At 39.0% G+C, this 24,795-nt stretch overlaps 1 protein-coding gene across 3 annotated transcripts in view; it reads left to right on the forward strand.

The window, feature by feature from the left end:
- Window positions 1–24,795, forward strand: part of CSMD3 (CUB and Sushi multiple domains 3) — a 601,317-nt gene that overhangs the window by 537,526 nt on the left and 38,996 nt on the right. For all 3 annotated transcript variants that reach the window (XM_061447844.1, XM_061447845.1, XM_061447846.1), the window contains 6 exons: window positions 6–179; window positions 8,008–8,181; window positions 10,286–10,471; window positions 15,224–15,397; window positions 20,349–20,531; window positions 22,096–22,272. In XM_061447844.1, the coding sequence (XP_061303828.1) occupies window positions 6–179; window positions 8,008–8,181; window positions 10,286–10,471; window positions 15,224–15,397; window positions 20,349–20,531; window positions 22,096–22,272 (1,068 nt within the window). The remainder of the gene's footprint in view (window positions 1–5; window positions 180–8,007; window positions 8,182–10,285; window positions 10,472–15,223; window positions 15,398–20,348; window positions 20,532–22,095; window positions 22,273–24,795) is intronic.

The following is a 24,795-nucleotide window of genomic DNA, read 5'->3' on the forward strand; positions in this document are numbered from 1 at the left end:
TATAGCTGGTCACTGTGGTCTTCCAGATCTTATAGTCAATGGTCAAGTAATTGGAGAAAATTATGGATATAGAGACACAGTTGTATATCAGTGCAGTCCTGGGTTTCGGTTGATTGGTTCTTCTGTACGTATATGTCAACAGGATCATAACTGGTCTGGTCAGCTTCCATCCTGTGTGCGTAAGTAAGCATGGCATCACATCCTGATCCATATTGCGGAAATGTCTGTGTCAGGCAAGATGAGGACTTACTTTGCAACTTAGTATTCATTTGAAAAAAAAACCAAACTCCTGTCTGCACCCTCCACCCCTACCCTCCACCCCACAGAAGATTTAAAACAGATCTTCAAAATTGTGTGGCCACCTCAAATCTGTGATTCATTTATCAGATGAAGTTCTGTGTTGTCACTTAAAATTTCCATTGCTTCTTTTGGCAACTAAATACCTGTGATTTATATATGAATATGGAGTTTATTCAAAAAGTGAAGGGACTTAATTATCCAGGTATTCAATTTTGAAAATGGCTTCATGTTCCTTAGTGGCTTTTGGAAATACTGAATCTACATTGACTTTCATTCCTGTTGTTAAGTAGATAATCTTGAATTACAATGTCAGCACTGATGATTAAAATGTTTGTTGCAACAAACATACACTGGTTTTGTTTGGTTGGTTTTGTTATGTTTTGTTTGGTTTTTTTTTTCTCTTCACAGACATACTATGTTTTCTGGTTTTGGCTTTTTTAGCATGAATTTTGCATTTTGGTAATGAGGCTGCTTTTGTGTGATTTCAACGTATCACATTAAGCAGTAAAAAAAAAAAATAAATAAATGCTGTGTTCCAGTTAGGAAAATTGGAAAGTTCTTGAAGGATCCTCAAGGAAATTACAATTATGTTTCATTACTTCAGGTTCATTAATATCGGTGTATTGAAAATGTATTAGTCGACTCCAAATGTTCTTACACCTACATTTTTGTATCAGAAACTAGTTGAATGATGAATCATAATGCACACTGTCAGACTGTTACCCTTACCACTCACTCTTTACTTTGTTTTACAGAGAGCAAGATGTACATAAAACTACTAAAATAATTGTATTTCTTAATTTTGTTTTCACTTTACGAAATAGTAATAGATCATTACTTCTTCATATTACATTTAAGATCAGCACATTTCTTTATAGTTAACTTTTAAGGCAATAAAATTAGACACTGTTAATAATTTCTAAATTAAAATATTAACATCAATTTTAGAACTGAATTAGTGAAAAATAAGTGCATTTTGGATGTGCAAACAGCAGAGAAAGATGGATGTATTCTCTAATCAAATGGACGCTGCTTCTGTGAATACAGGAGAATGTACAGTACATCACTTCAGAAAAGGACACAAGGTTTAGGAAAGACCTTATATGTGCATAAAGGCTGCTATAAACAGCAGCCACTTCTATCTTTATTAATCAGGAGCAGCTCGGCTTCAGATCAAAGGTTCAAATTATAGGTAGAAAAATACTCTTGCATTTTGTGATTTAACTTTAGATTATTTAATTGCATTTTTGAGATGTGTTTAAAATTAACAGTTCTGACCTTTTCCCTTTTGGATTCATCATTCTTCTTGCTCATACAGTGGGCAGACATATCATAGAATCATAGAATCATAGAATCGTTAGGATTGGAAAGGACCTTAAGATCATCTACTTCCAACCCCCCTGCCGTGGGCAGGGAGACCTTACGCTAAATCGTATCACCCAAGGCCTCGTCCAACCGGGCCTTGAACACTGCCTGGGATGGAGCATTCACAACCTCCCTGGTCAACCCATTCCAGTGCCTCACCACCCTAACAGGAAAGAATTTCCTTCTTATATCCAACCTAAACTTCCCCTGTTTAAGTTTTAACCCGTTACCCCTTGTCCTGTCACTACAGTCTCTAATGAAGAGTCCCTCCCCAGCATCCCTATAGGCCCCCTTCAGATACTGGAAGGCTGCTATGAGGTCTCCACGCAGCCTTCTCTTCTCCAGGCTGAACAGACCCTACTTCCTCAGCCTGTCTTCATATGGGGGGTGCTCCAGTCCACTGGTCATCCTCGTGGCCCTTCTCTGGACTTGTTCCAACAGTTCCATGTCCTTTTGATGTTGAGGACACCAGAACTGCACACAATACTCCAGGTGAGGTCTCACAAGAGCAGAGTAGAGGGGCAGGATCACCTCCTTTGACCTGCTGGTCACGCTCCTTTTGATGCAGCCCAGGATACGGTTGGCTTTCTGGGCTCCGAGTGCACAGTGAAGCCGGCTCATGTTAAGTTTCTCATCAACCAGCACTCCCAAGTCCTTCTCCACAGGGCTGCTCTGAATCTCTTCTCTGCCCAACCTGTAGCTGTGCCTGGGATTGCTCCGACCCAGGTGTAGGACCTTGCACTTGGCATGGTTAAACTTCATGAGGTTGGCATCAGCCCACCTCACAAGTGTGTCAAGGTCCCTCTAGATGGCATTCCTTCCCTCCAGGGTATCAACCGAACCACACAGCTTGGTGTCATCGGCAAATTTGCTGAGGGCGCACTCAACCCCACTGTCCATGTCAGCGACGAAGATGTTAAACAAGACCGGTCCCAACACTGATCCCTGAGGGACACCACTCGTTACTGGTCTCCAGCTGGACATTGAGCCATTGACCACAACTCTTTGCGTGCGGCCATCCAGCCAGTTCTTTATCCACCGAGTGGTCCATCCATCAAATTGATGTTGCTCCAATTTAGAGACAAGGATGTCAAGTGGGACAGTGTTGAATGCTTTGCACAAGTCCAGGTAGATGACATCAACTGCTCTACCCCTGTCCATCAGTTCTGTAGCCACATCATAGAAGGCCACCAAATTGGTCAGGCAGGATTTCCCCTTAGTGAAGCCATGCTGGTTGTCACCAAGCACCTTGTTGATTTTCATGTGCCTTAGCATGCCATCCAGGAGAATCTGCTCCAAGATTTTGCCAGGCACAGAGGTGAGACTGACTGGTTGGTAATTCCCTGGGTCATCCATTTTCCCCTTCTTGAAAATGGGATTATATTTCCCTTTTTCCAGTCATCAGGAACTTCACCTGACTGCCATGATTTCTCAAATATGATGGCCAGCAGCTTCGCAACTTCATTTGCCAGCTCCTTCAGGACCCACAGATGGATCTCATCAGGTCCCATGGACTTGTGCACATTCAGGTTTTTAAGATGGTCTCAGACCAGATCCTCTCCTACAGTGGGTGCAAGGTCTTCATTCTCACAGTCCCTGCATCTGCCTTCCAAGACTTGGGTGGTGCAGTCAGAGCCTTTGTCAGTGAAGACCGAAGCAAAGAAGTCATTCAGAACCTCAGCCTTCTCCAAATCCTGTGTAGCCACTTCTCCCAAGAGCTTCCTGAGGGGGCCTACGTTCTCCCTAGTCTGTTTTTTATTTGCTATGTACTTGTAGAATCCCCTCCTGTTATCTTTAATACCTCTAGCTAAGTTTAATTCTAACTGAGCCTTAGCTTTCCTAACGTGGTCCCTAGATTCTCGGACAACATCCCTGTACTCTTCCCATGCCACCTGTCTTTGCTTCCACTTATTATAAGCCTCTTTTTTCAATTGAATTTTCCTCAGGAGCTCCTTATCCATCCAAGGAGGTCTCCTGGCCCTCCTGCTGCACTTCCTTCTGGTTGGGATGCAACACTCCTGAGCTTGCAGCAGGTGATCCTTGAATACCAACCAACAGTCTTGGGCCCCTCTGCCCTCTAGGGCTGTACCCCATGGAACCTTACTAAGCAGGTTCCTGAAGAGGCCAAAGTCTGCTCTTTTGAAGTCCAGGGCAGTGAGCTTGCTGCACGCTCTTCTCACTGTCCTGAAGATCTCAAATTCGACCATCTCATGATCGCTGCATCCAAGGCTGCCCTGGATCGTCACATTTCCAACAAGCCCTTCCCTGTTGGTGAGTACAAGGTCAAGCACGGCACCTCTCCTTGTCGGCTCCTCTGTTACTTGCAGAAGGAAGTTGTCTTCTACACAATCGAGGAATCTCCTGGTTTGCTTGTGCCGGGCCGTACCGTCCTTCCAACAGATGTCAGGGTGGTTGAAGTCACCCATGAGAATAAGGGCCTGCGAGCGTGAGGCTTTTCCTATCTGTCTATGGAGTGCTTCATCTGCAGGTTATCCTTGATCAGGTGGTCTGTAACAGATCCCCACAGTAATGTCTCCCGTAGCTATATTCCCTTTAACCCTGACCCACAAACTCTCTGTGGACTTCTCACCTGTCCCCAGACAAAGTTCCATACTCTCCAGCCTATCCCTAACATAAAGGGCAACTCCCCGCCTGCCAGGCCTGTCTTTTCTAAAGAGCCTGTAACCTTCCATTCCAACACTCCAGTCGTAGAAGCCATCCCACCATGTTTCTGTGATGCCTATTATATCATACCCCCGTAGACGTCCACACATCTCTAATTCCTCTTGTTTGTTCCCCATGCTATGGGCATTTGTATAGAGGCATCTGAGCCGAGCTCCTGCTGAAGCCAGCTCATTGGCTGGAGTGGCTGGGATATCTACATTGCTCCAAGCATTTATTATAGGTTCTGGCAGCTGACTGGGTGTGTTGGAATGGAATGATGCTCCCCTCCCCCAACACATCTAGTTTAAAGCCTCCTTGACCAGTCTGGCAAGCCTCCTACCAAAACTGCTCTTTCCCTTCTTTATCATCAGAGCAGCTCCACCAGCCCCCACTAGACCTGGCCTGCAAGCTTGGGTCCCATGTTCAAGACACCCAAACCCCTGACTATGACACCACCCTTTTAACCAGTTATTAACCTGGCTAATTTCTTACCAGTGGAATTCTCCCCCCTCTTAATTTGTTCCATCACCTGCTTTATAACACTACCATTGTATTAAAATTTTTCTAGCTTTTGCCTTAGCATTTTCTAGCGGCTACTGCAAATTTCCATACTCTAACATCTCTTTTACAAGTGACAAATCTATACAATACAAGGTGCAGTTTCTTATTAGCAACTAGCTAGTAAATACAGGTGGTTTTATACACAAAATCACAACCTCTAATACAGCTACTTTACAAGCACACATATTCAGGATGTTACTTTTCAGTTGCCCCCAAGTGATGTTTTGCAGTTATTTGTTCTTTTTCTTCCTCTATCTCATTCTGCTTGGGGTAATCACGGTCAGCTCCTGTAGCTGAGGCATCAGGTTTATCCATTCGTCTGTCCAGCTCATGGCAAGGCTTCACAAACTTTGCAGACAGTCGCCATGGACCTGTAGGCAGGAGGGCACAAATATAGCCCCTCCTCCAGGTTATCAGTTCTTCAGAAGTAGACAGGTTAAAGTTAAATGTAACATCATTACTCTCTCTCCCCTCTTTTTTTTTTTTTTTAATTTTTATTTTTTTTTTTTTTTTTGGTCCATGCAAAAGCCATCATTGCTCCCACTACAGTCCCACGTACAGAACAACGACCCTGTGGAGACTTAACAGCAAACCAGCTCCGAGAAGCATCACTGCAGTGCGAGGTGGCAGGCTCAACCTTAGCGGGCGTCCCCGCAGAGGCTCTGCCTCCCCCACATCGCATGAGGCTTGGGCTTTTATACTGACCAAAACACACACTCATTCCGACACAGGCGGCCAGCCTGTGCTGGAAGAAGTGGCCAGCAGTATCTACAGAGGTCTCCAAGGGTTGTTAGAAACGTGGACATACTTATTTTTACCAACTTCTAGTACATGAGTATCACAGAGAAACTGAATGGGCTCCCCCTGTCAATTGCAAGAAAAAATCATAACATATACAGCTTGAGTATAAGAGGATTTTAACGCATACGTGGTCACTGTTTGTCAGGCCTCCTTAACTATTTTGAGATCAAGAGCTTCCCACTTTTTAGCCCCCTGCTGTGTAGTAAACACAGGATATGCAAAGATGCCCATTGCAGAAAATTCCCCAGTAATGTTCGCGTCCTTGGTTACCCATTGTTACAACTGAGCGTCTCCAGGGCCAGTAAGTCTGAGCAGACCGACCCGGGAGACAAAGAGTCAGGGTCTGGAAGCAGAGGATATAAATCTGGCTCGGATTCAGGGGATTCGGGGGCTGATCCTGCGCCGAACTCGGGGTCACCGTTGCCTGCAGCTGTGTCTTTCTTATCAGGTGTATCTCGTTCGGTATGTGGCCATCTGCAGACCTGGCTCCTCCGTGACTGAGTTAAAGATTTTTTCACTCTAGAGCGTAGTGGATTGGAGAGGCTCGCGGTTCCTTTAAATCTCCCGCTCGCGCATGATCCCTATTTTCTACTGCCTGCTTCAAAATGGCGCCGCAATCGATCCGGCGCCGAGGCACCGCCTTTTTTCTTTCGGATTTCTCGACATTTATCATGCGTATCCCTTCTAATATACTTTCTCTGTCCTTTTCAAAGTCCCTACTTTCGGAACTGGGGTGGTGGGGGAGCAGGGGGTTACACCTCCTCCGCGGCACCTTCTGATGGAGGGGGAGAAAAGGAAGGGGGGGTGCGGGGGGGTGGGGGGGTTGGGAAACCCTGTGCTCCCGCGAGTTGGGGGGGGGGGGGGGGGGGGGAACGAGATGTAATCTTCCCCCGGTTTCAACCGACCGGGGACGTCTGTTCCTAGTTTCTCCGTTGCTACCGCGGCAGTTTTCTGCCTTGTATCTTTTTATACAGTTCATTACTTCCCTCCGTGGTTTACCGAGTTTCTTTGCCTTTTTATAATCATTAAGCACTGAGTCAAATAGTTCATCACCAAACTTTCGCCACTCTCCTCAAATATTGTATTAGGATCTGCAAAAAAAATCTCTTAGCCTTCCCTAGCCACTAGACCTGCTAGCTGCTTTAGAGTCTCAGGCTCAATTCCCCGCTTTTATAAAAAGCACTGTAATAAGTCCAGGGCTACCCCTCGGTCCATTTTCATGGCCAGCCTTTTCCGGATCGTCTTCTTCTGGGTCGTCCTGTAACCTCGGTCTCCGGATCGGCCTCCCGACGCAGCAGTGTCTGGTATGCCCCAGCAGCGGATTCTTTCGGTTAGTCGAAGCACCCGGGTCCGTCACGCCACCGCAGCAGCATTGCCCGCGCTTCCTGGCCGCTGCCGCCGGCGCCGCTCACTCGCCGTTCCGGGTCCCCGTCGACCGGGGCCCTGTATCCGGGTCCCCGCTAGTCGGGGCCCTATATCCGGGTCCCCGTCGACCGGGGCCCTGTATCCTGGGTCCCCATCGACCGGGGCCCTGTATCCTGGGTCCCCGTTAAACCGGGGCCCTGTATCCCGGGTCCCCGTCGGCCGGGGCCCTGTATCCCGGGTCCCCGTCGGCCGGGGCCCTGTAATCCGGGTCCCCGCTAGTCGGGGCCCTGTAATCCGGGTCCCCGTCGGCCGGGGCCCTGTAATCCGGGTCCCCGTCGACCGGGGCCCTGTATCCCGGGTCCCCGCTAGTCGGGGCCCTGTAGTCCGGGTCCCCACTAGTCGGGGCCCTGTATCCCGGGTCCCCGCTAGTCGGGGCCCTGTAATCCGGGTCCCCAGCGACCGGGGCCCTGTAATCCGGGTCCCCAGCGACCAGGGCCCTGTAGTCCGCGTCCCTGTTCGGGCGCCATTTGTAAGCGGCGAGGAGAAGCAAACAGGCCAACCCAATATGGGTGATAAGCAACTTCTACTTTATTTGTGACGCAGTTCACACATATATAGGAGTGGTATTCAGCCACTCCTTCTTGGCACAACAGTATTGGTTAGCCCCCACAGCTTCCTCCACATTCTCCTCCCAGGTCCGGTCTCCGGCCACCTGTGGGGGCCACCCCCTGCCTTGCTTGCACAGTCCTCCAGAACTCTATGGTTCTGCTCTTAGAGTCATTCTGCAACAAGTTCAGAGAAATATGAGTCTTTCATGGAAAGTACTCAGTATCTTAGAATATCAAACTCTAAAATAGGATCTAGTGATAATGATTATCTGTTATATCTTAGAGCATGAAAAGTGATAGCAACATGCACTGTTTTTTGTTTCTTTGTTTTGTGCTATGCTAGCTGTTAGCTGTGGTCACCCTGGTAGTCCTATTTATGGAAGAACAAGTGGAAATGGTTTCAATTTCAATGACGTTGTGACATTCTCATGTAATACTGGATATGTTATGCAAGGACCAATGAAAGCACAGTGTCAGACTAATAGGCAGTGGAGCCACCCACCTCCAATATGCAAAGGTAAGAATGCATTTACAGATTTCAAACTTAGATGGAAAATTAATGTGAAAAATAAAGCGAAGGTAAAGGGACTATCAAGAAAAAAATGAAACCTCCCTTACTAACAGGCATCAAATTATTAGAGATGTTTCATGATTCTATTTTTCAGTTAGGTTTGTTCTACATTCACATTGCCAGGATAACTGTTGCAGAGAAACTTTCTTATGTTTCTTTAGTTGGTATTCTTTTTTTTTAAATTGTTTTCTACAAGTCCCTTAAGCAAAATTATATAGCGATGGTGAATAGCTTAAGTCCCAGAATAATGTTCCCTGCATTTTTAGCCAACATAGTTTGCATTTTTAGCCAATAGTTGCATAAGAAAACGTTTTTTCATTTTCTTTTCCAGTGAGCTGACCACTTATCTTAAATTTTTGATTTTTTATTATAATTCGTTAACATAATCTATTCAGGTTTGTTATCAACACTTCTGGATATTATATTTAAAATTATTCCACTGAAAATAAAAATATGTGAAATTATTTCTGTTTGAGTTTTCATAAGCACTTCTAGAAAGGTTTTAACCCCAGTATCCATTTAAAGTCTGTTGTTATGTGCTTTTTAAATATTTTAATTGTTCTAATTTAGAAAAAAGTACTTTTTTCTTGTAACCTGATTTTACAAATGCAGAAATTGTGCTGATTGTTTCTCAGTATCTTCCCAGCAGTTTCTATGGACTTTTACCTATACACAGCCTAGGTCACATTATGTATTTATAGTAATTTTATTTACTATATTTTCCTTCCAGTAAGTGTTCTCCACTTTCCTTTGATCACTTTGCCTTAAATGATATTGCCAAATAGTTTACAGAACTTAAACTTCCAGCGACCTTTTTTGATGAAAAGTTTGTTGGTTTTTTTTTTTTTAATTTGCCATACTAAGCACGTACCATGTATTAAGGGTACCCAGTAAGCCTCATTTTCAGTCCAGATGCTAGAAAATTATTTCTATCCTTGAAAAATGTGTCTATTCTAGTCTTGTGGTACCAACAATTGAGAACTCCTAGGAGTCCTACACTAGCAGATTCCAACATTTACAGTAATGACTAGAGAGAAATAGGTGAGCTGTAACTATATTGAGTGGTGTAGGTAGGAAAAGGGATTTTAAATTGCATCTGACAAATAGCTTTATTTCTTTTTTGATTACAAAGATTTTCAGCATATTCTGATACTTTTATGTACAAACATTCATGCACATACAGAAATATATGTATTTGCACACAGGTACATACACATTTATGCATATAAACATGAAACTGATTATAAGGATATAGGGATAGTAATTTTTACATGAACTGTAGTTTTCTAGAATAAGTAGTTTTTTGAGTAGGTGATGATGTGTTTACTTGACCAGAGGAGTCTATTGCATGGAAACTTATAAAAAAAATCTTTGTGATCCCCAGAATAAGTATTATAGTCCCCTCATTAGCTGTATGTATCAAAAAAAGAAAACAAAAAACAAAAAACCCCAACCAATCAATCAAAAATCTTCACTGATTTTTTCAAACGTAGGAATCTTAAATTGTAGACTCAAAAAAAAAACCATCCATCAGTATTCTTAACCATCAAAGTATACCCTTTTTTTTTTAAAGCACATACCCATTTGCTGGGATATTTCCCTGTTCTGGTGGGAGCACCACGGTCTTACCTAACTGACCATGTGCCCTTTAGCTGAAAGCACCTGCCTCAAAGGTGCTTCATTATCAACATGTTAGTATAGGAACATAAGTATATTTGCATGGCTGTTTGGGTTAGACCAGAGGCATGTCTAGCCTTCAGGCTGGGGGCAGTAGTTTATAAAAGGGTATAAATTGAATATGTTGGGGTGTCCAGTCACTGTTAGTGGCTAATACTTTTACAGCATCATCACATTCCGTGAAGAAACATTTCCTTTCATTTGCTCAGAGTTTAGCATCTCCTGGTTTCATATTATCTTCCTAACTCAATATCATTAAATATAAAATCAGGATAGCAACATATTGAAAGTTTCTCATAGAAATGAAAAGACCATTTAAAGGCCATTTTAGTAGATTGTACGACTCTCAGGTCTGTGCTCTTGTTCTTTTTAGTGGTCAATTGTTCTGATCCTGGAATCCCTGCAAATTCTATAAGAGAAAGTAAAATTGAACATGGAAATTTCACGTATGGCACAGTGGTATTTTATGACTGTAATCCTGGATATTTTTTATTTGGCTCTTCAGTTTTAATTTGTCAACCAAATGGCCACTGGGACAAACCTCTGCCTGAATGCATTAGTAAGTAGATAATGTGTATGTTTCTACAAAGAATGTGGACTAGACTAGATATTAATTTATGTACATTTCCATCAGTATCATAACAGCAATTAAAATAATCATATACATTTGTGTGTGTGCAGTAATAATGGAAGGTCTTAGTAGCAGCTGAAGTAGTGCAGTTATATTCTTAGAGAAATTTTGGGAAATGAAACAAACATCTCTGAATTATGTACCTGAACATCATAGTCATATGATCCACCAAGACAAGGGGATCAGCAAGAGCAGGTGGTTTTTGTTCTGGCTTTTCCTGGACAAGTTTGCAACTGTGATGTAGATACAGCCATAAATGCTTCGTATGTTTTTAATTGTCTGGGACAGCTGGCTTACCCAGTTTTCTGTAAGTTTATGAAAAAAAGTTCTGCTTTAAGATCAATTTTTTTTTTCTCTGAGAAAGGCTAAAATCTTTATTTTCTAGAGATTAAAGGGGAAAACAGGCTAAGGGTTCCTTATTTAGGGTTCATGGATTGATATTTGCAATATTAGTTCTTAACTGAAGGTTCTCCAGTTCTGTTTTTCCTCTCTCTCTTTAAATAAATAAATAAATACATAAATAGACTCCCCTGAAACTTTGTTATTGCTGTTAATACCCTCGGTTCTGGAGGTTGTCCCATTCTTTGATAGGATAAATAGCTTGATTGCAAGACACAGTTAAGCTTATAAAAATGAATTTAACAGTTTCATATTTAATTTGAAGGTAACATTACAGTTTCAGAAATATAAATGTTACTTATTAGTAACATGTCCCCAAAGAGAAAGAAAACCTAAAACTAAAGGTACAGAGATTTCTTCTTTATACTTTTGTATTTTTATTTCTTAGTCTTCTTTCAAAATTGTCACAAGTAATTTGATAATATAGACTTTACTGTTCTTTTAACCTGACCTTTGGGAGTAAGAGTGCTATGTGTACTTTTGAAAGGGTATCCTTAGCTTTATTTGTGTCATTTATACAGAAAGGTCAATGAATTCTAACATAGGCACTATCCAGGATATTTAATAATCATAAAACTTATTAAAACTGATTCTGATGCATCTATTGACTATTTTTTTATAAGACCCTTTCAGCTTCTGGAGTGTATTTCAAATTGTTTCCCTTTTGGACATATGCATCACAGTCATTTAGTAGTCTGCACATTTTTGCACTATAAGAGCAATGGAAAAGAAGTGGAAAGTTTGCTAGATCTTATCCTTTGACCAAAGTTGGATTATTGTTGATGTAGTTGAATTTCAGTCTCCCTCTAACTGGTTCCAAAGAACAGACCTTGTTTTGAAATATCACTAGAGTAATGGAGAAAAGACATGGTAACAAGAGAAAAGAAGCTGTTCACTTGTGAAGGGGCTCGATTCCTTTGAAATATGTTGTAGCTAGAGTGCTAGTTTCTGTAAATCCTGTAAGAAGCAGAATTCAGCATTGGCCTGGATCACAATGCCATTTCAACTCTGTCTTTTAATTAAAGACTTCTAAGGACATACACTATTTGATTACATGAGGCCAGTAAAATAGATTTGAAAAGTACTAAAAATGAAGACATATTTGGACAACATATGTCAAAGAATTCCAGTGCCCATATCGGGGGGTTTTGTATGGCAAAGTATTCTTAATTTAGTTCTGATAGACATGCTCTGATTTGTTATTCTTAAGCTGCTGAGATGTGAGTGCACACAATCCACACCTTCCAAGCTTGAAATTTCCAAATAATACAGGCTAGTTTTTTTGTTAGTGTGGGTGCCATCCTCTTGATAAATCTATTGCAGCACCTTGTTCTGACATTTACTCCCTCACAATATGACATATACAGACATTCATAGCTGTCAGATAGAATGATCAAAATTGCTGACACCTATAGAGATTAAAAAACCCTTGAGTCTACTTTTTAATTCGATACCCAAGAATTAAGGTATAATATTTCATTTAATTGAACATTTATAAATTTAATCAGGCTTTAAACTAATAATGCTGTAATTTTACTGGTATGTCATCATAGTTGACCAGAAGCAGATGTGAATTTACACTTCTTTCTGTTTTTCCAGAATGTTATATACCTCATCCATTATCAGTATTAACGGTGTATTTTGGCTTGGGGTTTTAAGGGTTAGGGGTTTCAGGGAAAAAGAAATAGCCATTGAAATGGCACATTGGCAAAAAAATTATTTGCATATCTTTCAGATTTACTTATTTATTTATTTATTTATTTAGGAAAGGGAGGTTTTGGGGGGACAGAGATTGATGGATAATTGTCCATAATACTGAAAAAATAACTTTTGACCTGATGTTTTACATACTCTGAAGATTAATAATATTATTTTCTTTTATTTTTCTTCTTTGTTCTTTAAATCTGAATCAAAGCTTAATGTAAAATTAAATTTACACACCTATAAAAAGGTACTATGCAGGTATGTGATGGAACAGGATGCTATCAGCTGTCAGATATTTAAGGACATTTTCTCTAGAAAGCAAGAGTTCTTAATCTCTAGGCATAAGAAATCAGGAAAGGCAAGATGCCAGCATGGGTGAGATGAGACCTACTGATCAAACTAAAGGCAAGAAGGAAATTCAAAGGCAGTGGAAGCTGAGAGAGGTATTCTGGGAAGAGTACCTGTACCAGCAATGCTGCCTGTAGGGATGCGGTCAGGAAGGCCAAGGCATGGCTAAAATATAAGGGCTTAAATGGGTATGTCAGCCAGAAAAGGAAGGTCAAAGAAAGTGTACCCCTGCCCCTGGTGAAGACAGCTGGCAGAATGGTAACCATGGATGAGGAAAAGGCTGAGGTACGCAACTGCTGTTTTGGGGTATTTTTGCCTTAGTCTTCACTAACAGCCTCTGATTGCAAACCTCTTGAGTGGATGGACTGCAAGACAGGGCTTGGAGGAGAGAAGTGCCGCACACTGTAAGAGAAATCAGGTTCATGACTACCTGAGGAACCAAAATAGACCTAAGTCTATGGGACCTGGCTAGATGCATCCAAAAGTCCTGAGGGAACTGACTGGTGTAGTTGCCAAGTCACTCTCCTTAAGTCCACTCTCCCACGTCATGGCAGTCAGGTCAAGTCCCTGGTGACTATACAGATGGATAGTTGCACACATTTTTAGAAAGGGTAGAAAGGAGAACCCTGGGAACTACTGACCTGGTGGCCTCACCTCTGTGCCTGTGAAAATCACGGAACACATCCTCCTGTGATTCAAGGCAGCCAGCATAGCTTCACAAAGAGCAAGTCATGCCTGGACCAATCTAGTGGCCTTCTATGATGGAATGACTATGTCAGTGGACAAGGGAAGAGCTATGAACGTCATCTGTCTGGACTTCTGTAAGACCTTTGACACAGTCACTCACAACATCCTTCTAAATTGAAAAGATGGATTTGATGGGTGGACTGTTCAGTTAGTTGGATAATCTCATACAGAAGGTAGCAAACAGTGGCTCAATATGCAGATAAATATCAGTGACAGGTGGTGTCCCTCAGAGGTCTGTATTGGGACCAGTAATGTTTAATATCTTCATCAATGACATAAAGGGATTGAGTGCACCCTCAGCAACTTTGCAGACACCACCAGGCTGAGCAATGCAGTTAACCAGCCTAAGGGACTGGATGGCATCCAGAAGGCAAGCTTGAGAAGTGGGCCTATGCAAACCTCATGAGTTTCAGCAAAGCCAAGTGTAAGTTCTGCAGCGGAGGTGAGGGCAACCCCCAGTATCAATACAGGCTGTGTCATGAAGGGATTGAGAGCAGCCCTGTGGAGAAGAATTTGATGAAACTGGTGTATGGAAAGCTGGACATGAGTTGTGCTTTCACAGACCAGAAAGCTGACTGTATCTTGGGCTGCATCAAGAGAAGTGTGACCAGCAGGTCAAGGGAGATGATTCTCCCCCTCTGCTCTGCTCTTGTGAGACTCCTCCTGCAGTACTGGATCTGGCTCTGGAGTTCTTGGCATATGTAAGACATGGACCTGTTGGAGCAGGTTCAGAAGAGGGCCACAGAAATTAACAGAGGGCTGGAGCACCACTCCTCTGAAGAAAGACTGAGAGAGTTAGGGTTGTTTTGCCTGAGAAGGCTCCAGGGAGACCTTATTGTGACCTTTCAGCACTTAAAGAGGGCTAATAAGAAAGGTTGGGACAGACATTTTGGTAGTGCCTGTAGTGACAGGACAAGGGGAAATGGTTTTAAACTAGAAGAAGGTAGAGCCATTTAAAACTAGAAGGTAGATCTGACTAGTGTATTAGTTCAGATTAGTATATTAGCATTAATGTTCACAGTGAAATTTAGCAAAATGATTTTGTTTATAGATCTAATAGAAGTCATGACCAGTGATTTGGGACCTGTCAATGAGAGATGAAGGTCTGCATATTCTCTACCTTGTCAGTGACTTTGGCAGATACTGTCTTCCTGTATTTTTTCTCTGAAGAGTACATGCATGAGTGTGTGCTTGTGTGTGTGTGTGTGCTCATGCCATAAAGATCATCCTAGTGATTTAATGTAATTTGACATTATGTTTATACATTAAATACCTTTTTTGAGATCTCCAAATATTTGTTTCACCTTTTTTGGTCTGTAATATATTTTGCATTTTCAATCAGATAATATGCCCTCCACCCCCAAACCCTAAAAATATCTGTCTCTTCACAAAGTATATGTATGGAGTGATGAAAATCATAACTACAAACTTTTTGATCAGTTATAATAACCTTTTTTTATCTCCAATAATTATGCATTGTAGTGATTGACTGTGGCCATCCTGGCGTTCCTCCTAATGCAGTCCTGTCTGGAGATAAATACACGTTTGGGTCTACTGTTCATTATACCTGCACAGGTAGACGATTGCTGTTAGGGGAGGCGTCTCGCACGTGTCAGCTAAATGGACACTGGAGCGGATCTCTTCCTCATTGCTCAGGTAATATTTTCAAATTAATGACTGTGTCCTGAAGTTGTTTTGAATGTGTTTTGATTTTTATCAGAAGACCATTTTAAAACCTGGAAAGTCATATATAAAACTGAAGTACTATCTCAATAGAAGTAAAAAAAAGTATAAACTACTAACAAGAAAATAGTTTGGAAGAAGTAGGCTTTCTCAATGGCATACGTATATGTCTCATTCTCAGTGACATATAAAAAAAAATTGCACATTCAGTGCAATGCTAAAGGAACCAGTTTATTTTGAAAATGTTTCCTATGTGAGTTCTGAAAAGTATTAATTTACATGGGGAAATATTTCATCTTTATCTTTTAAAGATGATAGGTTTGTTGAGTATTTTTTTAACTAGAAAAGTATCTACTGACTTAATGACACCACAGGTATGTCTTAATTGCATGATACATCCATCTTTATGAGGCCAAGTGGGCTCCACATAATTTCAAGATAGGGTGATTGTTTTTTGGGCTAATGCCATCTAATTCTTGTAATACATTAGCCCTCACCGAAGTTGAGTTATGTTTTTTCAACAACCTGATGCTTAGAAATGGTCTGTTTCACAATTTGTTTGATTCACTTTAAAATCAGTGATCAAGAGAAAAATCCAATTTGGGATTTCAGTAAATTCCATTTATTTGAGTATGTAAACACAGATTGTAGCACGGTTTAATCATATTAACAGTTTCAATTCTCAGTAAATACTGGGGGAGGTTCTTTCTTGTCATACTCATGCTTCCATTATATAGTTTTAAGAAATCAGTGGGGTTTTGGACCTTACTCAGACCTATGTAATTCAGTGTATTTAGATATCCGTCAAGGCAGAAGATAGATAAGAAGAAAAGTGTCACATATTTTTCTTGGGTTACAGCGATGCCAAATCAAGAGATGAAAAATAACCGATAATGCAAACCTGACAATACTGCTCTACTAGCTTCACACTAGAAATCCAAGATTCTTTACAGCATTAGTAAATCATGAAACCATAAAATAGTTTGGGTCAGAAGAGTTCTTTAAAAATCATGTAGTTCAAGCCCCCAGACATCTTCCACTAGATCATAGAATAGTTTGGGCTGGAAGGAACCTCAAAAGGTCATCTAGTCCAATCCCCTAGCAACGAATAGGGACACCTTCCACTAGACCAGGTTGCTCAAAGCCCCATCCAACCTGGCCTTGAACACTTCGAGGGGTGGGGCATCCACAACTTCTCTCAGCAACCCCTTGTCCTGTCACTAAAGGCCTTGATAAAATGTCACCATCTTCCTTATATTTTTATATATCTTGAAAGGATGCTGTAAGGTCTCCCTGGACCTTTCCTTTCTTCAGATGAAACAGCCAAAACTTTCTCAGCCTTTTATCATGGAGAAGTGTCCCAGCCCCATGCTAATTTTTTTGTGATCTTGCTCTGAACCTGCTCTAACAGGTCTATTTCCTTCTTGAACTGTGGACCCCAGAAACGGACACAGTACTCCAGGTGGGGTCTCATATACTCACATGTTCCAAAACTTTATTTAACTCCTGCCTTGATCTCTTTAGTGTATCCAGGTATAAACTAATTATGTCAGCTACAGTTTCAGAATATGCTTTTTTTTTTTTTTTCCAAACGGTTGGAAGATGTTTTCAGTATCTGAAGCTTCCACTGCAAATTTCTAGGAAGTGGTTGCAGGCAAGGAAAATATAAATGTTATCTTGCTCTGTGAATCTCTCTTCTTTCAACAATTTTCTTTTACAACCTAAAATGTGACTGAAAATAGAAAATGTGAACACCTATTTTAATTTCTTAACATTCCATCAATAAAATCAGAGGAAATTATACCACAATGGGAACAAAGAGTAGGAACTTATAACCTGTGATATTTAGAGCTATGCACCAGAAATCAAATTTAATATTAAATATTACTTAATAAATTATGAGATATTTATGTCAATTGCAAATTCAAATAGATTTTTTTTTTTTTTTTTTTAATAGCTAGTGTGAATAGATATTTGTTTAGGGGAAAAAATCCTCTTTAGATAAAATCTAAGGCTGTTTAGAGTTTTTGTAATGAAAAAAATCTGATTTGTGAATTAAAAAAAAATAGACAAAAATATCAAGAATAGAAATAGGAGCCCTGAAAAATGTATATGAAAACATCAAAGGAGCTTACTGAAAATAAATTAAAAATAATTCTATATAATTCTATATAACTCATAACTGAGTCTGAAAATCTCGTAGTTGAATCTCTGCATGAGGTAATAAGAAATTGTTCCGTTATGATATCATTGAGTATATCTCTGTAACTTCCTGATGTGATTAGTCATTTAGAAAAATTATGTCTGTAACCTTCAATCAAAAGAGCTGGTGGTTGACCTCCCTATGATTACAAGAATAATAATTCACAGTAATAATTAGGCATTACGAAGGAACACATGATTTCATTTGCAAGAGGAATATGTAATTTATAGTTGGTATAGTAAAAAAGCTATTTTCATTTTTTTAATCTGAAAATTATTTTAAGCATAATGCCAAATTACTTGCTGAAAAATGAGCTGTTATTGTAGAGTTTTTACAAGTATAGCATAATGAATAGGCCTGGCTCCAAAACCTTCATAGTCTAAATAAATCATATTGGAAAATGTAAGATACAGATTCCCCAAATAAAGAAAAATATCTTGATCTGGGACATTTTAAAATTATTGTAAAGATATGTAGCAGACTATTTGCAAACTAGAGGGATATTAAGTCACCCGAGTAGCTTGGACATGAAGTATTTTGCAAGCTTATAAAAATCTTTTACTTGCATTAATTTGTAACTATTTACAGCTTCTTTTTAAACAGGCCTGGGAGGCTGCTTTATTGATGCATTTCACATAATGAAGTGCATAAACAGAGAAGAGCCTACACTTTTGAGTCTGTGATTTTGAACCAGTCAGCTAGCTCTTATATTTACTTAATTTTTTTTTCTGAAAGTGCTAAAATACATAGGACCATGTAGCTTAATGCACATAAATGCTCTAAAAGTTGAGTATAATAGGCATGTATTTACATTAGCTTGCTTATTCTCAAGTGAAAAGTGTTGGTTGAAGTTTGTTTAGCTTAAGCAATCATAAAATTGTCTCCTAAATTAGTGAGTGGTTCACAATTAGCCTACTTTGTCAGCTGATTCAGCAAGGGGTTGAATAAGTATGATCTGCCAGGTTTGTCCTTTTTTCTTTCTGCATTTCCAAGCAAAGTTCTGCCTTTTCTTTGACTCTCCAGATACACCTTCAGACTGAGGCTCCATAACTGCATTTTCCTTTCCGTAAGCCTATAAGGAATGGTGCAGATCAGCTCCTGTGAGGTGCTTAGAGTTATGCTGGTTTTCAATGACTGTGTGGGGAAAGAATAAAGCATGGCCTATATGAAAGGAAATAAAAAGTACTAATCATGACCTACAAAACTGCAGGCAGCCACATGAACTACCTTCTTAAGTGACAAAAGTGCATTTGACTAAAACAAGTATTTTCTCAGACACTGTAGTTCTCAAAGCAAAGAAAGCTGTTCTGTACATGCTTTTGTTAGTAAAGAGATGTGTTCATCCAGTCACTCCAGCAGTCTAGTTTACAGATATACAGTGTCAAGCAAAACAAGGGAAGCTCTGTTTTTCGCTACAACTTCCCATGGAGCCCTATGATACAGAGTTTGTAGCTTTTAGTCTTCTGGTACTTGGAGCAGTCCACTTTATCTATTTCTGTGTAAGAACTTCCCTTGTTACTGCTATTTAAGGTTAAATTAATACCAGAAAAATATGACATTCCTTGCATAATTTGTATAAATCTTAATAATTGTCATGAATGTGAATATATATGTAATATGATATTCTTCAGTAGCTGAATTGAAGCCTTCTAGCTGATTCCTAAAATATTTCTTCTTTACTTACATTAGTGTAACTACAAAATAATGCAGATATGTTCTGAAAAATATTATGTTTGAAACATATTTTGTGTAGAAGACTGTTCAGTTTATTTGCAAGTTTCACAGAAAACTCTATGCTGTGGGTGAAAACCCAAACAGAGCAGCTCCGAGGATTCTAGAATTCAACTCTTCTGTGTTCTATACTCAGTAATACAATATACCTTAATCTCTTATTAGATAGAAGTCTAGTTTAAAGACCTTTAAAAATATGAAACAGCAGATCCTATGTATACACTAAAAAATTTGAACAACTGACCTGCTGTGCAAATACAGTTGCTACCTAGGGCTTCCTAAAAACTCCCACAATAAATGATTTAGATGTATAATCTTAGATATTATTATTAATATTATGACTATGTTGATTATTTTGACATTGATATAAAACAGATAGTAGAAAACATTCTCTTAGAATTTGCTTAAACATTTCTAGATGAGGGAGATTTAGCTGTCAGGCAGTCTTTGAAGTGAACTTTCAACATCTCTATAAATCAGAGAAGTTCTTCATGTCAAATGTACATAAAATTGTTGACTACAGCATTCATTCACTGATAAAACTGTTACAACTCTAATGATACAATAAAAATAGGAAGTATTATATGAACATTCTGTATAGATAAACAAGAAAATTATCTTTATGATCAGGACTGTGGTTTTGCTCAGAATTCTTTATTTCAAATGAAAAATTGTCAAGGGTATTTTGTTTGGCTAGTTTTTTGTTTCCCTTTTCTTGTTTGATGATTCTATTACCAAAAGTTTAGCATGGTCTAAGTGGAATCTTGAGATAATTATAATTTCTGTTCTGTACTTACATAAAAGAAGTACAAAGAAATTATTTGAGAATCCAGTAATTTTCTAATTACAGGAACTCACACCTACTGAGATATATGGGTGTCTTTTTTCCATAAATACAAAGTTATTTATAAATGTATAGAAACATTATTTTAAATGCAGTGTCATAATAATATTTTATATTTATTCTGATCTTTGCACTCTAACTTCTAGGTGACACAGCTGGTTCTTGCGGTGATCCAGGTATCCCAGGTCATGGGTCTAGAGAAGAAAACAATTTTAAAATTAAAAGCACAGTACATTTCAGCTGTGATATTGGCTATATCCTCCATGGCTCAGAAGAAAGGACATGTCTGGCAAATGGAAGTTGGACAGGAAGACAACCAGAGTGCAAAGGTAAATCACAGAGGATCCACTGTATTTTTAAACTGTCTTGTTAAAAATGGTAATCAAAAGACCAATTTTATATTGTCATTTTTGGTATACAGTTGATTTTGAACTGACAATTTTTTCTCGTAAGTTACTACACCAAAGCAATAGCTTGGTGTCAGGTGACTAATTTGAAATCAGCTCCCAGCACCCATGGGAAAACTGCACGTTTTCAAAGTTTTGAGAAAAAAAAAATGTACAGGACTGCTTATTTCTTCTTAATTTTGTGTCAGCATCGACTATTTGTGTTACCCAGTGCAAAAAAGAGAAAAAACAGAAAAGGAAATAGGTAAGGCCTCTAGAACTCAATTTGTGCATACATTTGGATTTCAGAGAAAAGAACTGTGTTTTAGGAAAATGTCAGTGTTAGGATTTCATTAGATTCATCTGTGTGATAAACAGTTGGCTTTTTCAATAAAAAAATGAAATGCTGAAACAAGTTTATTTGGGAAAAAATAATTCTAGAAATTTCAAGCCAGATGTATTATCATTAAAGAAAGTTGTAATGGAATAGTTATGGACAATAATTTATTACCTTAATTATCTTAATTCAAAAATAAGAAATAATTCCAAAGAGACTCCTTTTGAAAGAAAAGCTTCCTGAAAAGCAGAATGTCATTTCAGAACCTGTACTCTTACTTGCCACTTTATTACTGTTGATGGCATTATATGTTTTAAATAATCTAATTTTAAAATCTTATGCAACAAGCTGGTTTTCTGATACCCTTTCTGCTGAATGATTACCAGCCTGACCTAACATAAATACATATATGTGTTTGTATGCTGATATCTAAAAGGATATGCTTAACCCAGCTGAACTTTCCACTGTTCTTCTTTGATCTTATCTATTACAGAAATGAAGTACCCCTTTTACATTTTAAGATAGTTTTGGTGTTATTTTTACCTCAAAAAAAAATCTTGAAATTATGGATCTGGTTCACAGATGATATATAGGTGTATAGGTATATATATGTGTGTGTGTGTGTGATGCACATGTACATATATTATAGTTTAGGACATATCAATTAGATGTATGTATGTAGATATATGTAATCACATACGAAAGGCACATTCCAATTACAAAGTTAATCTTCAAAGAACTGGGAAACATCAGGCTTATACTTTCCTATGAAATAATACTTTGGCTCTATTCTGTGCTTTGAATTAGAGATCTGCTTAAAGCCGAGGTGATGCTATAAATGCATACATACTATAGATTCAAATTGAATCTACAACTGTACATCTGTCTTTTTTGTAATTGGGAGTCTGTTTTCAGAGGTAAGCTATTTTTCCTCTATTGCCTAATTTAAACTTAAATTTGGAGGCTGTGCTTCCCTACATGCAAAAAGGTAAAAACTAGTAATTAATGCAAACAGATATGTACTGTACAACATGTCCTGTCAGTAGGTGGTCAAAACTTACATTTTTCAGAACAGCAGCACGTATTTCTACCACATAACACTGCTGGCAGCAGGACTGTCAAAAATCATCTTTACTACATTTTAAACATATTTAACATTTTGTGTTATAGCTGTGCAGTGTGGTAATCCAGGAACAACCGCTAATGGAAAAGTATTTCGTATTGATGGAACTACATTCTCTAATTCAGTAATTTATTCATGCATGGAAGGATACATACTCTCCGGATCATCTGTAAGACAATGCACTGCCAATGGAACATGGTCTGGATCCTTGCCAAACTGCACAAGTAAGACACATCTCTAATGAACAGTCTTTGTTTTTCTTTCCTCTGAAGGACAATAAAGTAAAATATCAAAGTTTGATGCAAATAAATTGTCTTCAGCTTTTTCTTGTACTACTTCATACATAATTTTGTGTACATGAAATACTTAAAAAGATGAATAACATGTTTTTTTAAAGACAGTATAATAAGGGAGTTGTATGGTTACATGATCTACCTACTTTAATTCTCATAACTGTAATGATACCATAAAAATGGTATCAAGCTATTATATTCAAGCTATGAAAAGATTTTCTTACAATGAAGCAAATAATTTCTGCAGTCAAAGAAAAGCAATGCTCTCATGAGAACTTGTTTCTGTGCTGCTAGATAAAAAGCAAGGATATGCATGCAGCTGCTGTAGTCACTGGTACTGAGCGGGAGCTCCCAGAAGCTCCTTTGTTGCAATGTGCTTGCTGAGGTTTTGCCTGGGCCAAAGGATCTGTGCAGCACAGGTCTGAAAGCCATGCTGCATGCACAGCAAAATGCGGTACAAGTCTCAGGCTCCTCAAGCTAACTGTACTGCGTATCACTGGCTCCTCAGTGTACAGCGGTTTTCTGCTCAGCATTGCTACAACAATTTAAACTGCTTTTTGCCTACTACACTGACTTAAATGGAGGTGTTCCAACTTTGGGTCATTGGATGGACTGCTTGGCAGCGGATTGGATGAGATGACATCCAGAGGTCCCTTCCAACCTCACCATTCTGTAATTCCTTTGACTGTCTGCATCTGTGAGGTGCCACTGAGCCATCTAAGTAGCTACTACATGTTGATTCAGTTAAAGCTTCATTCCTATGTTTATGACAAAACACAATGTCTCAGTAAAAATCTAGGTCACCTCCTTGCATATTCTTTTGCTTGTTTTAAAGTCAAACATTGCAGCATAAGACACAAGAACAAGCAGATCTTTTCACATATTACTGCTAACCCATCTCTGTGAACAGTTCTAATGTTACAGCACAGTAATATGAAGAATGACTCTTTTCCCACATCTCAGTCTTTTTCTTCATGCAACTCTTTTTCCAATAGTAAGATAAAGATTAGTGAATACAAAAGGTCAAAAATATAAGAAAAAGAAAAATCAGGTCTGGGTTTTGGGTGGGTTTTTTTCTTGTTTTTTTTTTGGTTTTGTTTTATTTTGGGTTTTTTTTTTTGCTTTCTTTGTAATATAACTTGGAAAATTAATGATAAGAAGGTAGGAATTTTGAGAAGGTAGAACAATCTAGAGATCTGCTTAAAGCCGAGGTATTTGCATGTTTTTAAATTTGGAAGGCAATGATTTGAAATATTCTTTATACAGAAAAATCTAAAGAGATGAAACAAGGACTAGAGAAAAAAGGGTAAAGACCTGAGCTTTATGTTGTAATCCAGTCAAAATAATGGTATACCTGCTAAAATATCAAGGGTTATCTCAGTTGAGTTTGCAACATTAAGGATAGTAAATGGAATACGCCAAATAAAGAAAGGTAGAACATGTGAAGTATTTGAATTTGTGTTTCTAAGAAAAATAGGTTTTACAAGTCTATATTTTTCTAAAAAATACAAACAAAAAAGCTATGACTTTTGAAGTTGGTTTTGTTTTTTTTTTCTAATAAATTGTGTTACTAGGCAAAATAAAAAACGCTGAACTCCAGTTTTCTTTACTACTGCACTAGCTACCTTTAGGCTAACCCATATAACCCTGTAGTATGTATTATAGTCTCTTCTGTATCCATAGACAATGATTATGTTGGACTTTAATTTGATACATGCAGTTTAATTATTATTTGCTCATTCAGACTGCGATGAATTGTAGAGCAGGAATACTATATACCTTGGATTCTAAATTACCCAATTATTTAGATCAAGGAATCTTGTCAGAATACAATACAGACATGAAGCCATGGGTTTTCTCATTTTGGAAACCACAATACAAAGAGGGTGTTATTCCCATCAGTCATGCTTTGGCTTTGAGTTAGAAGTGGCCAGGATGTGCTTTCTACCCTGGAAACTGCCTGCTACAATTTTCCAGAATTAATAACAATGAAAAAGGGGGATTCCCAAGTTTGCTATAAGATAAACTGTAAAACACATGGGTGCTGTGTTTTCCAGGTGCGAGGCTTTTTCCTTGTTTATGTTTTATTTTCTGAGAACAATGGCTTTTTATCATTGCCACTGGGGTTTTCAAGATACCTTCCTTTGAAAACTGTTCTAGAAATTGATAGACCCAGTTGACCAGATCTGAGAGGAACTTACTTACCTATTCTCAGATTATAATGATACAACTCTTTATTAACTCTTTATGAATATACAGTCTCATTAGGAGATTATCTCCTGACACTAAAAGTCACAAGAAGCTTTACAACCACTCCCCCTCATTAAAGTAGTGTAGATCCATTTTGGCATAAACCATGGCCCATGTCTGGGGTTGCCTGAACATTCTCATCTGTTTATGTGCATAGTGACCATGTAAGCATTTATAAAGTAGGAGAGTTTTGCAGATGTATAA

This window comes from Pezoporus flaviventris, unplaced genomic scaffold (assembly GCF_033815535.1).
Source record: "Pezoporus flaviventris isolate CSIRO_AGI_PZ_B2104156 unplaced genomic scaffold, CSIRO_AGI_Pfla_v1 ptg000007l, whole genome shotgun sequence".
NCBI lineage: Eukaryota > Metazoa > Chordata > Aves > Psittaciformes > Psittacidae > Pezoporus > Pezoporus flaviventris.